Raw genomic sequence first — 14,686 nt, 5'->3', positions numbered from 1 at the left:
TTATTCTGGATAGAATTCACCAATATTATAATAATACGACGCGTTCTTTTTTCATTATTGAAATATTTTTTTCAAACTCGAGTTGCGAGTTTCGTACACACATAATATATTACGCAAACGTCGAATTCCTGCAGTTATGGTGCGTAGGTATATAGATATATACGTGAATGGCACTCACTGCAACACGCGTCTGTATGCTCGCAGCACACTCGCACTTCAGGGTGATAAAACACGTAATGATCGATGTGAAAAATATATAATATATTATCAATCAAATCTTGCCGGGTCGGACCCTTTGGGCTACGATGTGGGTGCTTATATATACGACGCGTACAAACTGTCGGCGGCCATGACGTATACGCGCGCCCTAAGTACGCAGCCCACCTGTCACCGACCGACGTCGACGTACTCGTGAGTTAGTAATTCGCTGTAAACCGTAAATAGGAAGCATAATATTATAATTTATAACCGCAGTAATATCGGCGGGTGCACAATGCACTAATTCCGGTGTGGTAGGCCTCGCGCTAACTGCGTTATTTGTAAAATAAAATATCTTTTAATACTTGTACTTACTATAATATATTATACACATATACCTAAGTATTTCGTTTCCAGTCATATAGGTGCAACGCGCGTACACCCGTAATGTAAATAACGGTCGAAAAAATGACCAAATCATTAATCAATTCCCCGTCGTATTTCCCCTAACCAAATATATTAGTACGGGGATGTTTATAGTTTTGAGCTACAGTGAATAATTGCGAGTATGTGTGCGGTGTCACCGTTTAAATTTTTTTTTATACAGTTTACTAATAATTATTACTATGTTCGAAGGACGCGTTCATTATAATTTATTTTTCATCTATTAAATTTTGCTTTAATATCCGAGATGGGCGATTATCTTATAGAGCTAACTTATTTAAATATTTTATGAATTGAATAATTAATTTTCATTAGGTATTCAAATAGTTGTGCATGTTTTGAAGTTTAGAAGCGAAGCTGGTCGACGAGTATAATATAGGCCGAAGTTGGTCGGAGGGTGCGTATTGAAGGACGATCACTCAGTACGATATTGATATCATAAATATATAATATCGTCGGTCAGCCATCGACGTACGCGCCTCTTGCGTTATAATATACTCAAATACTCATTAATTATATTGTCGTATAAAGTACGTTTAGTTCACTGCTGCACATATATAGAGCTCTATACATATTTAGTTTCAAATCTCTACGAAACTAACAGTCGCTAACCACTAACCAGCTTGGTAAAAGTACGATACCAAAATGTGATTTCAGACTTTCCGTCTTCACCGTGACATTTGATCCTCGTCCACGGGTCACCGTCAGGCCGCATCTTTCAAAGGTATCTTTAAGAACTCTTTTAAATCGTTATATACTCGCCGCCTCCTCCGCCGTTCAACCCTAAAAAACACAGCTGTTCGTGTCGTCGATTTTTGCTAACACGACGAAAGTCGAAACCGTGCCGTTGCCGACGACGATTTTACGACTGCGTCTGTATAGGTATATGTACCTATACATATAAATAAAGTACATTTATCGTATAAATATACGCGTGCGCACGCGCGCACACACACACACACACACACACACACATACACTCATACATACACACAACACACACACTGGCCCGCACAAGACGCGTATATAACAACTCGTACAGCACCGCGCGGCGGGAAAGAAGTGCTCCCGGGAGTAGTTTTAAAATGCAAACTTGCCGGTACGTCCCAGGAGACGTTCGACGCCTTCGGGCGTTCAGCCGGTAAACAAAAGCCATGTGCACGCGAGATAACAACAATAACGTGCTATATATATATATATCTATATGCATACATGTATAGCTGAACGTATATATATACCTATACATATATATATATTTATATGCTGTGCGCGAGCGGGAGAAAGACTATAAGGAAGACGACGGGGTGGTGAGAAGGGTATAGAGAGGTAAGCGCAGGTACCTCTGGGAGGCGACAGTATGATGTGCGCTTTCCTCCCCACACCCTGCCATGGGGTTGCACACGCGTATCCCCCGTAGACTAATATGTCAGCGAGCTACCGTTTTCCGAAGGTTACCTCTATACGCGAACGGCACCCCGGAGGCCGTTCGACGACCACCCTGCACCCTGCCATTCACCGCAATCCGACTTTACCGCCCGACGCACTGCGGTCTCATACATGTATATAATATTATGGCGCACACTCGTTCGAAATATACGTAGGTATACATTATTATTATATTATGCATACCGATAAACGTGCGTTAATGTTATATGGTTATATTCTAAAGAAAATGTGGAGCACCATTACGGTTTCGGGAAGACCACAAGATATGTACCTATTATGTATAGTTATCCTATACATAGGTCTTTAACCGTCTGAAAACCAAAGGAGAATACTTTTCTCGCAAAATCTTCCAGACCGATTATATCGTAATTCATAACAGTATCGTATCCCATAAGTTACCTGCAGGTCAGTATACCAACTGCAAATAGGCAGGCACATGTTATGTTTATGAGGTACGTATATATTCGTAGCGCAAGAGACGTCTCGATAGCGCCATACATGCATGGAGCACGCGTCTGACCCTTGTCGACAAAAGCACCGGTGGATGCAGGGTGAAACCCGGTTTACAGACGGTACAGTGTGCATGTGTGCGTATAGGACTCATCAATTCTCCTAGTGGTTTCAGGGGTTGCGGGCCATGGTGGGAGAGAGAGTGACAAGCAGCGGGTTTTGCGTAGGTGCTCGCGCGCGTGCGTAAGTGTACGAGTGAATGCGTATGTGCGTGCGTGCGTGCGTGTGTGTGTGTGTGTGTGTGTGTGTGTGTGTGTGAGTTGGGTGAGCGGGGTTTAGTGATGGCAGTGGTGGTAGTGGTGGTGGAGATGATGAAGAGGGGAGTGAAAGCGCGAGCGTTACTCTGGGGAAATTGCTGCGCCTCGCTAAGCCACTCTGATGGAGTTGCCGGCAATCCCAGGTGGCCGGCGGCCTCTCGGCTTATCTACCCACCCCCTACCATTTTCCCGCCGCGACCGACATCCACCACCGACGCCGCCGGAACTCTGAATTCGCACCGGTCGAACTCGAGCCCAGCCCGCCCCCACCCGAACACTCGTCCCCCGACGCCGTCGCGCACCCGCACCCTCACCCCACCACACACCGCGACTGGTCTGACTCGCCTCTCCACCGTCGTCACAACCGTCTACGTCACTCGAGAGGATATCTGCCGCCAGCGGAAGCTCGGTGCTTTTATTTTTTTCCAGACGCCACCACCGCCCGACGAGGGGTTTATCATAACAACGTCGAGTGCATGCGAAACGAGTTGATTCCCCGACATCGACTAATTGAAAACCGAGCATACCATAGTATATATATATATTGTTATACCTGCGCCATGGTATACGTATATATATTATACGTTTCGAGAGCGCGCGCGTGTGTGGGTGTGTATCTGAGATTTTCGTTTCCTTTTTTGTGACTTTGAAATAAAATATGTATATTTAATATATCGTCCGAGGTAAAATAGATAATATACACAAAATATATATCTATATTGTTGTCACGTCGTCGTCGTAACTTGAATAGTTTTGTGTATTCTTACGTATACATTACAGTTAATTATATTATACATTTATATTTATAGCACGCTACAGAAACTCAATAAGGGTGCCTAGTTGGTAATATTATAATTGTATAATTTCCGACGAACGTAATGCACATCTGGTGGAATTCGGAGTGCTGATTTGTTATTGCGTTTATTCACGAAGAAAAAATATTGAATTATGTCCAACTATTTTATGAATTGCAACGATTCTATAACAAAACGTTATCATCAATATAGATTATAGGAGTTTCATAAATTCATCATGCATATATTATCTGTATTTAAGCTACCAGCCAATCTGTAAATAGGAATTTCACTGATGAACAACTTTAAAATCGTCTAAAATTGATAGGTATTCAATTTATACTAAATTTATACTTAGATTTCTTTATAGATGCTTCCCATCTATAAAGGTCGTGAACTGTGATGATAAATCGTTTTTTTTTTTTGGAATATCTACTTCAATATTAAGCTATGCTTACATAACAAATTGATAAGTATCTATAAAGTATAAGACTTAATTATAGTTGAAATTAAATTTGCATATTCATAATTTTAATCTGAATATATTAAGTATTATATTTGCCCATCATTTTTAGATTTGTATCATTTTGTCACACCACCATAATGTATGATATCATCCATCGGTAGCTTTCATATTTACTCTTCTTTTAGAAACAACATTAACCTTACCTTCTCATTTGAATATATAACACTCAGACACTCTATTAAATAGTTTCATCTGTATTTGCTTCGAAACTTTCTTATGACATCATTTATCCTGTACCATCAGTCATTTATGCGTGACCTATATTAACGTCCATTTCTTATATTGTATGGTATTGATCTTAAATAGTTTTTATGTAGTCCTTATCCAGCTTCTCGCAATATTTAATTAATTGTTTTACATTATTGTAATTATTAATGTAGTTACTAGAAGCCCGACCAAAAGTGGTGCGAAGCAGGTATAATTCTGGTATAGTTCTGGTATAGTTCTGGCTATTGCTATCTATAACATGAATGCTATTTAATGATAATGTGTATTACAGTAAACTGCCAGGTACTTGATTCGTTCTAATAAAATGGTTTTATTAAAAAGTATTTGATAATATTATACTGCAATTTTTCCGTTATAAATAAAAACCCTATTAAAGTACATACTATATATTTCATAGGTTACCTATAATTACATTTAGTTGTTATAAACTACATTATGATATATAGTTTATACGCATAAACTAATTTCCCCTTACTAATCCTCATTCACTTACGAGTGTTTATCATACTTTGATGTACTACAAACCATTTTTATAAAATACCGGGATATTAAACTCATGAAAGTAGTGTACCTAAATTGCCTAATCAAAGCGCCGCGTTACTATTATTGAATTATTATTAAAATATTATTTAAATGTAATATTTTGTAAAAGTTATAATAAAAGCATTTAGTTTATTACTGTTAAGATATATAATATGTTAAAATAGTAAAATAAATACAACTAACAGTTATTAGAAAACTGGTCAAAATTATATTCTAATAATTCACTATTGACCTTCAGAAACGTGTACTCATGTCAGCCCGGCGAATCATATATAATAATATACTTAACTTACGATAAACATACAATAAATATGAATTTTAAATACATAAATTTAATAAAATGTATTTTGAAATAATACTACCAAATTCAATAAAAATATTAAAATTTTAAAATTTACCTAATTTCATCAAACGTTCGTAATTTAAAATGATTTACTAACATCAATATATACTCAATAATATGTAATACATTTATACTTATTTATTCATTTAGGTAATTTAATATTAATCAACTTTAAAAACAATTTAAAACTCTATATTAATGTAAATCAAGTTGTTAAGTTACTATTTATGACCAGATTCAAAATACCGATACAATATTTTAAAATTGTTACATTATTCAAAAATTACGTCTTCACACTCATTTGATATATTTAAATAATATGTACTCTATTCGAAAAGTAAAAAAATTGTATTTATATGTTATTATTTAGGTACAACTACACAAAAAAAATAGCTACTATTAATAGTTCGTAATTATGAGATAATCCATTATTATGCAAATACGATAACCTATCGTGTATTTGTAGGTTGGTGAAAATGTTTTATTAAACTAAACGGTTATAACTTATAAGCAAATGTTGAAACAAAAGTATTATTTGTCTGACACCATTTTTTTTAAAAATGTAGATTTTATTTATAGTATAAAATAATATAATATAATAATTTATTGGAAAAAACACGGATACATAGTTTTAAAAATATTAATATTATTTAGACATGCAAATATTATTGATATTTGATTAACTATATTGCCAAATGGTTGTTGAATTACCATGCAGACCTCTAATAATACTTATAACATTTTGATTTATAAAAATGTGCAAGATTCATTTATGAATAAATATGATAAAACAAAAATCGTTTATCAGAAAACAGCTGACGCGACATAAGTGACAGCTATAGGCTTCAACGCGTTCAGGTATGAAAAATTGCTGTTGTGGAATAAGCGTAGCCACCTCACTCAACTCCCCCCTCCACAATCCTCTCACTTTTCTTTAAATTACATGTGGATCATCTTTGTATAGCCAAAATTAAATTTAAGTTCACCACAATGTTTTACTATTAAAGGTTGTACAATCTGCTTCTACTGTGCACGTTAAAAATTATTTTAACTTTAGTTATTTTTAAAAATACAAAAGTTTCATGTACCGCGCCATTCACATCTACACGATATTATTATTAATTATACATACGTATAAAAAATATTGGGTAATTACTTTTAGCAGAATATTTAATCATTGTATTATAAAACAAATATAGCATAATAATGTATGTACATTTTAAAATGCATAGGTAGGTACCTACTACATTATAGTAGTTTAGTTATTGTGTTTTTAAAATACTAAAACACGTATATTATTTATTTTTCTGAATACTGACTTTTTTAATAGAACGCTGTATATACACCACTGTAGCACTGTCTACTATTGTATTGTCTACCATATAATATTTATATTTATGACTTTTTGAAAATATTATAAATCTAAGGATATGGGAAGGCAAAGGTTTTATGTTTTATTCGCATAATAATCATTAAAAATTTAAATCGGAAAAATATGTCAACGTATTTAATTGCTTTGCTTATATAATTTTTAGATTGAAAATCTAAATAAACCAGGGATCCAAAGTCAAACATATAAAACACTATTCATCGTCGAAAGACTAAGAAAAACGTTTATAACAACCACACAAATATATTTAAAACCGTAATAGATTTCATGATGAAAGGGGTGAAGAGGGCATAAAACTTGTTTTTCGAGTCTGTGGGATGCAATTAATCAGGCGCCGAAAGCGGGGCACGATGCCCCCGGGGGATACCACAAGGCGCATACCTAATATTGACTTGCCCGCCGCCAAGTCGTTTTACGCTGCTGCTGCATGTGCCGTAAGGGTACCCGGGAAAAAGAGAAAACGCGCACAAGAAAAACTCTGATTAGTCGGCAAACCCCTCGAGAACCATAACCCCCTCGCATAAAAGGTAAGTTTCTCTACCCCGCGACGCCGTCCCGATGGTTTTTTTCCCTCTTTTTCTTCTTATCTCTTCGCGCTGTAATTGAAATGGCATCTCTCTCTGGCTGTCCTCTCCCTCTCTCTCTCTCTCTCTCTCTCTCTCTCTCTTCTCTCTTTCTCTTTCTATTTCCCTTCATCACTATCACTTCCTCTCACTCCCTCTCACTGATACTCACTTTATCACTCTTTCTTTCTCTCTCTCTCTAGTTTCCGCTCTACCTCGGTCACTCATTATATATATAAACTTGTATATATTATACATATACATCATTCAGAGATAATATTACACCAGGTCTTGGTATAAATACACATATTTATCTCTTTCGTAATAAACGATAGAAAAAATATTACAGAAATCGTTTAAATGGAATTTTATTGTATATAATGTTTTTTTTTTTACTTTTAGTCAATCTTTATAGCATATACCAGTAAAACTAAAAATAATCGTAAAAATTGATGATGAGAGTGACGGAGTACGTGAAAAATAAATAAGAGATGGAGAACTAGTGAAAAAGTGTGAGCATGTACAGTTGAAAGAGGACCAGACGGACAGGCTGCAAAATATAATAAGAGAGGTGAAGTGCCGGAGAAAGAGCTAGTCTGGAACTTCGTGCATGGTGAGTAGGTTGGATGGTTAGGCATTGATGGGAGGAATGTGGAAGGACGGAGAAAACAAACCGTTCCCATTGGCATAATGAAACACGTATATGAACCGTGGAAATACCGCGTGAAAAGCGGCCAATTTAGTTGAAACGCAACCTCGCGTCGTCGTGCCGGGCTCACGGCGGACGTGGTCTGCAGTAGTGGAAATTGCAAAAGGGGTTTTCCTGCACCTCGTTTCTTCGTTACAGCTGGCCCCCAGGGACACCAAAAATCCCCCTAGCACCTGCGGGAGCGACTCGAAAATCCTTGGGATTTTATTCACATATATGTGCTGCTGGGACGAAAACCTATATGTATACATACAATATGCGTGCATATACCTATGACCTACCAACAAAAATAGAAGAGAAAACGACGTGTGTGTGTGTGTGTGTGTGTGTGTGTGTGTGTGCATATATTTATATAATACATAAGCAGCTAAAAGGAGGGTGAAAAAATCGATTTTTTATGATTTCTGTTAAATTTCTTATTTTATGTTTGTTTCATTTTCACTCACCTGTAGGAGATAACGGTGGCATAAGGTCTTCGTCATCGAATACGTCTTCCGCGTCAAGATTTCCATCTATAAAACATAATATATACAAATGAAATTTGAAATATATGAAAATATAATATATGTTACGTCTGTTATTAGTACGAAAATATTATTTCACCATCCTACAGACTTGTCGTTCATTTCAACTCGACAAGGCTATAAGATATGCCAATATGTTATGTAAAAGAAAAACATCAGAAAATAGTCACATCTAATACAAGACTGTATTACGTGTCCACCAAACATACATTTAAATAAATTCACACCTAATCAATTCCAAAAACCTTATTAAAATATTTGAAATCTTTAGTTTTATTCATAGTTTTATTGAAGTGAATAATATTGTTCACAAAAAAATGTGAACAACAGTGGGTATCGTAATTTATAGTATATTAATCAGTCAACACTAAACACCAACATCCACAGTAGATAGATATGCTAATTGAGCTAGATACTGATATTTTTATAAAAAGAAAACAGAAAAATAAAGTTATTAAAATTATTTTCATTAAATATTTGTTTCAGAATGATGATTAATCATTTTAAATTAAATATGAATGAACTAATAATTTTAACCATAACTGATACAGTTGATAAGCTGTTTTTACGATAGATTATTATATCAGGCATATTCTTATCTTTTATTACTGTCATTAAAATATTATATAACAAGTATTCGTATTCTATTATTAATATAAAATACCGTACATATAACGTGCCTACGTGTTGATTGTAAATCTTTTTTTTTATTATTATTATCCATATTTTTAAATATCCATATGGATTATTAAGTATTATATCGCTTCATAATTTATACAAATAGTGACATGTGCACTTATAATATTATAGGTTATATTACTGATTGTTAAGTATGGATATACCATAATTTCATTGATATTTATAGCTACGGAATTTGATGTTTTTTTTTTAAATTTATTATTAAAACAGTGAATTTTTCAGGATACATGTCGTACACGTCTTAATCAATTAAATATATATATTTATTTTTAATAATTCATAACTTATAAATATATTCATTCGCTATATTATGTGAGCATTATAAATAGAAGCTAAAATGTCAAGCATAAAGTATGTATTAAGTTTTAATTACGAATGTTAAAAACTACACATTTTTGATTTCCGGCAACTTCTACATGTTTTATGCCCCTAATTGTTTGTAATTACAACTAAAATATTTTTAAGTATTCTTATTCAAACTTTGCACTTAAAATCAAGAAAGAATGATTATATTATAGGTATAATACATAATACGATTCAATGAAATGTCAACTTAACATTTTCTAAATAGTGGTATCTTTACGGTGTCTTCAAAATGCTATGATAGAAGTGATTTTATGACCGCTTAAAGGTCAAAATATACATTATTTACGGTGTTTTTCGTTCGAATATATTCGAAAAATAACGCACCATTGAACGGTCACTAAAACATGAATGAAGTATAAAATTTTAATTTATTTACTGCATTGGTCGCATAATAATAAACAATAATGTTACACATTACTTATTTAATTGATATTATTTTTCCCTATTCTCGTTAAGTATGGCATTATTAGCTACACTATAAATTCACTGTCGCAATGACCTCATTTTTATACAATATATTTATTGTGTATTAATTAGGTCACTGTAACAGTGAGTGAGTGAGTGAAATCACCAATATCTATATTCTATACACAAGTCGAATCGAATTTTACCAACAAAAATTTACTGAATTGTGTGTTTATAGATTAAACAAGTACCTACTTGCACTATGTCATAATATTATTCATTATGATGAGAAAAATATAACAATGGTAGCGATTATGCATATTATATCTAACGATTACGATGATATAATTTAAAGTATTGAAGAGTGGGTTTTAAAAACCAATTAAATAGCAAAGTGAATCTAAAAAGGCTGTATACAGGTATACTGGTTGACCAAACAGTTGACGGGGTACCCACGACCTACCACCTACCCGACTTACTACCTACGCGATTTAATATATCACCACTACCTCAGCAATTGATTCAACAACCATAAAATGAAATCAAATTATTATCAAATATTATAAAATATTATAAAATATAATACCTATGTCCTATTTATTTACTTATAATTTCTTACAATACAAGTTCAAACCCTTAACATTATAATACGCCAATATAGGCTGTAACTTAGCCTATTATGTGAAGACGAACATTTCAAATTTCCAAATCAATCAATATTATAAGTAGGTAGTATGGCGACAATGCGTTATTTTGTCGGAGGTGAATTTTATATTACATAACAATAGTAATAATACGATGGCTCGTGTACCTCGGGGGGTAAAATGGTATTATTTTAATCCAAAGGGGAATAACTGCGATGGGATTTCGATCGCGACTATTGCGCGTGTGCATAAGTGCAATGCGATGTATCCCATCAAAACGATAATTTACTTGTCGAATATTTTATCCTAATGGCTGCAGGTGCCATGATAATAAACGCAACACATAATGCTAGCGCCAGCAACGAATTCGTTGTGTGCGAAAAACTTGTCGTCCGTATTATTGTCGTGCGCCAGCTATATATACACAATATTATAACGCTAATATATCCTACAGGCTACAACACCACCCTGGGTATATACGAGTGCATTAAGCCGGTGGATAATTCGAATTCCACGTATCATCCCACCGTCGTCATCGTCACAATTGAATAAAATATTTTCCGGTCTGTCATGAGATTTATGTCCGCGCGAAATGCATTTTGCATCGCATAATACGTACCCATACTCATATAGGTAATGCACAAATGCGTTTCCAAGAGTAATTATACCAAACGCCACAATATTATATTATTATTGTATATATTATATTATATACGAGTAGTGCGTACAGTTGGCACATTTCACGTGTGAGATCATCTGTGTACGTACCGCAATAATGTGTAAGTACTGCGACGCCTACAATTCAGTATACGATAATTAATGAATGATGGTAAACCGATTCGAAAACCTGTGACGCGTCCATTGCTATAATATTATGTAATATGCGTATATAATAGAAGCATATTTTGTATACTAAACTCAACTATAGTGGACACAATATACATTTTCTGGCGTGGAGACGCGGTGCATTGGTGAATTTGTATCGGTTAGATGTTTTACGTATGCGATACATTATTATCTTAAAAACGGGGCGACGACTGCAACTGACAACTGCTGACATACTCATAGGTACTTTATACAATAATTTGAGGGGGGAAATATTTTTTATCTCATAAATGTACCTAGTATGTTAAATTCATTATTCCTTTATTTTAAAAGATTTCATGATTTATACTGTTGGCATATCCAGTGGGGGGGGATGTCATTTCCCCCTCACCATTACGTCATTGTCAACATATATATGCATTGTTAAATAATAAATATTATAGATTCAAAGGTTATTGATGAAGTTTAATAAGTAATAACTAATTAGGATTTTCAAACACATTTGTTTGATATGAACTAAAAAATATAGATTTTTAATATTGCATAGAAAACGGATAGCGAGAAAAACGATTTTTCGTATGCGACGGAACTTAATAATATAATATTATTATCTAGTATACTGCGTTTTATTATTATTACGGTTCGAGATCAAATGGTTTTTGAAACGCGCGTGCTCCCCGCTATAACCCCCGCATAAATTCGAAGTCACGGTGCGACCGAAACGCATTTAAACCAAATAACGGATATTCTTAGAAAGTCACAGCGGCCGCCACCGTAATATCCGAACCGGCAGTCGGCGTTATACGTGAGTAGGGTACGTGCGACTGGCTATCGCGACAATCCCTATACCCTCCCACGCCTAACCCTCCCCACAGCGAGCACTTCATAAACTTGTACATTACCATAATTATTACTCACGCAACCGTAATTGAAAATATTATTTCGTATTAGACCGTAGACACGCGCGGGCCGTAATAAAATACCGTGTCAAGCCGTCCTCCGCGATTCGTCGAAATTTCGGTGTCGAATATTATGACGAAATATATACAAGACGGATGTTTTATGTACGAATCAACAATGGCCAACAAAATATATTATATTGTGAATGCGCGGGTATTGCTGATGTATTTATAAGTTTTATATTTTTTGAAATCTGATAAACCAACGTTATCCGACGCTTGGGATTTTAGACTTGACATTGGGTAAGAAGAGATGTCACTAATCCACTTGAGACGTTTGAAAATAAATCAAGTGTGTCCCCCCACCCTACATTCTTTGAAATTTCCCATTTTTTAAAAACCTATTTATTTTTTAATCTATTATTAAATACATTGTCTTAAAATAAATTACTAAAATCATTGATAATTTAATAATTATAAGTGATTCAAAAGGCAAGTACCACCCTAGTATAGACGACACGTGGTAACCGATACTAAAAATAAAAAATATTTTACTGATCTATCAGTGTGGTGCTGATTTATTAGTGAAGTTTCCGTGTGTGTAATAAATGTAATAATAAAAAAACCATAGGTATTTAAAATGTATATTTCATCTGCATGGATTCTATAGTGGATGTATTATATTATTTCGTAACGTCCGTGGTAGGAAATATGTGTAATCGTTTTCCGAGAGATCACTGGGTCACATATGATTTTATTGAAAACTAAACACAAATCACTGTTTACATACAAATCTATGTTAAGACGTGTGAGCACTGTTTCCAAAATTTTTGTATAACAATATATTATTGTAACCCGGATTACATCTGAAACATGTCGGCTGCAGAATAGCATTATGATCGTCCCGATTTACAAACAGTGACCAGACCAAATATGCCAAAGCTTAAACGCAAGGAGCAAAATCGTTTGAGGGCCAGAGCGTGATACAAAATGGAGTGAACGACGACGAAAGGTGCGGCGCCGGACGTAAAGCTCATAATGTCCGAGTAGGCGTATATCAATGCAGCCAAAGAGAAAGAATCGTGGCGCCCGAAAAGTACGAAGACGATGATTACTATACGAGCGGAGCAAACGAAATTGGAGTGCAATCGATGGTTTGAAATTCGAAGTTAAAGACTACAATGCAATGGAAAATGATAGTCATATTTGACACAGATTCGGTGGAACGTGTTGCCTATGTGAGTAGTGGTGGATCCAAGATTTAATTTTGAGGGGGGCATCAGAATTCAGGTGCATAAAGCGAGGCTATAGCGCTCGTTTATTGCTGATTTCGATGTGCAATAATAGTGTATAATATTATGAGTATTAATGGCCAATTAATAGTGTATGATATGCATAAACAGACATAAATTTAGTTTCCTAAGGTGGTACGGGTACCTTATATACCTATTGAATGTACGAACAGTTGCATTTTTCCAAAGTAACCTCCTCCGACAAATCACACGACTACCGCACAACACGACCGATGACTATAATATGTGAGTGAATGCGAGTGAGTGACTACGTAGTTTTCACCAGACACTATTTACGCTATACAGGGTGTATCTATATGCACCTATTATATATGTATTTATATATATATATAAATACACGCAACCACTGCTTTATATAAACCTAGTATAATATAGTGCGATATGTGCACACGTGTCACTTCATACTGCGACTGTGACTATAATATAATACGTCGTATAACATATAATAACGAATAATATCGCGTAATGCATGGGGATAATATAGCCGTGCAGTGTAGGGGTGGCGCGATGATCGCGTGTCACTGTGCAATATAGCCCGCAGGACTCGCAGGACCCGCCGGCGTCTCGTAGTTTATCACTATATGCGCGGACAAATCGCATTTTATTATCCGCGGGCGGCGGAAAACCGTACGATTATTTTCTCCGGGCCGGGGTGCAGGGTGGGTGGGCGTGCGGGTGATGATGGGGTTGACGAGAGGAGCAGTGGGTGAGTTAACGTGTCGCAGCCCGCGTCAAAGTACAGTATCGGGCTCGTCCGATCGGCCGCGCCCGAACCAGTGGGTATCTCCGACAGTAACGCCAATTAATCCGACAACACGAGTTCGTGCAGCAAACCGGACAGGGGCAGCCATATAATGCCTAAGTAGTGTTGTATAGTAATGGTACATAATATACCAAACATGATGACGGTATGTATAATATTATTATTTTACAGTGTGTTCGTCGTGCGCGATGACAGTGGCGTCAGTAGCTGTACACTATGCTGCTGCACATTAGTAGGTACGTTGCAACCCCCATACACGTCGTCAACCCGCGACACGAGCGTTGACAAATCCATCCC

The 14,686-nt window shown here is 35.5% G+C and overlaps 1 protein-coding gene across 2 annotated transcripts in view; it reads right to left on the bottom strand.

Annotated features, from left to right (window-relative positions):
- Positions 1–14,686, bottom strand: part of LOC100168724 (zinc finger protein 521) — a 130,199-nt gene that overhangs the window by 106,758 nt on the left and 8,755 nt on the right. For both annotated transcript variants that reach the window (XM_003240656.4, XM_029487184.1), the window contains exon 2: positions 8,398–8,463. In XM_003240656.4, coding sequence (XP_003240704.1) covers positions 8,398–8,463 — 66 coding nt within the window. The remainder of the gene's footprint in view (positions 1–8,397; positions 8,464–14,686) is intronic.

The sequence above is a fragment of the Acyrthosiphon pisum genome, chromosome A1 (genome assembly GCF_005508785.2).
Source record: "Acyrthosiphon pisum isolate AL4f chromosome A1, pea_aphid_22Mar2018_4r6ur, whole genome shotgun sequence".
Lineage (NCBI taxonomy): Eukaryota > Metazoa > Arthropoda > Insecta > Hemiptera > Aphididae > Acyrthosiphon > Acyrthosiphon pisum.
This window is presented reverse-complemented; position numbering and strand designations above follow the sequence as displayed.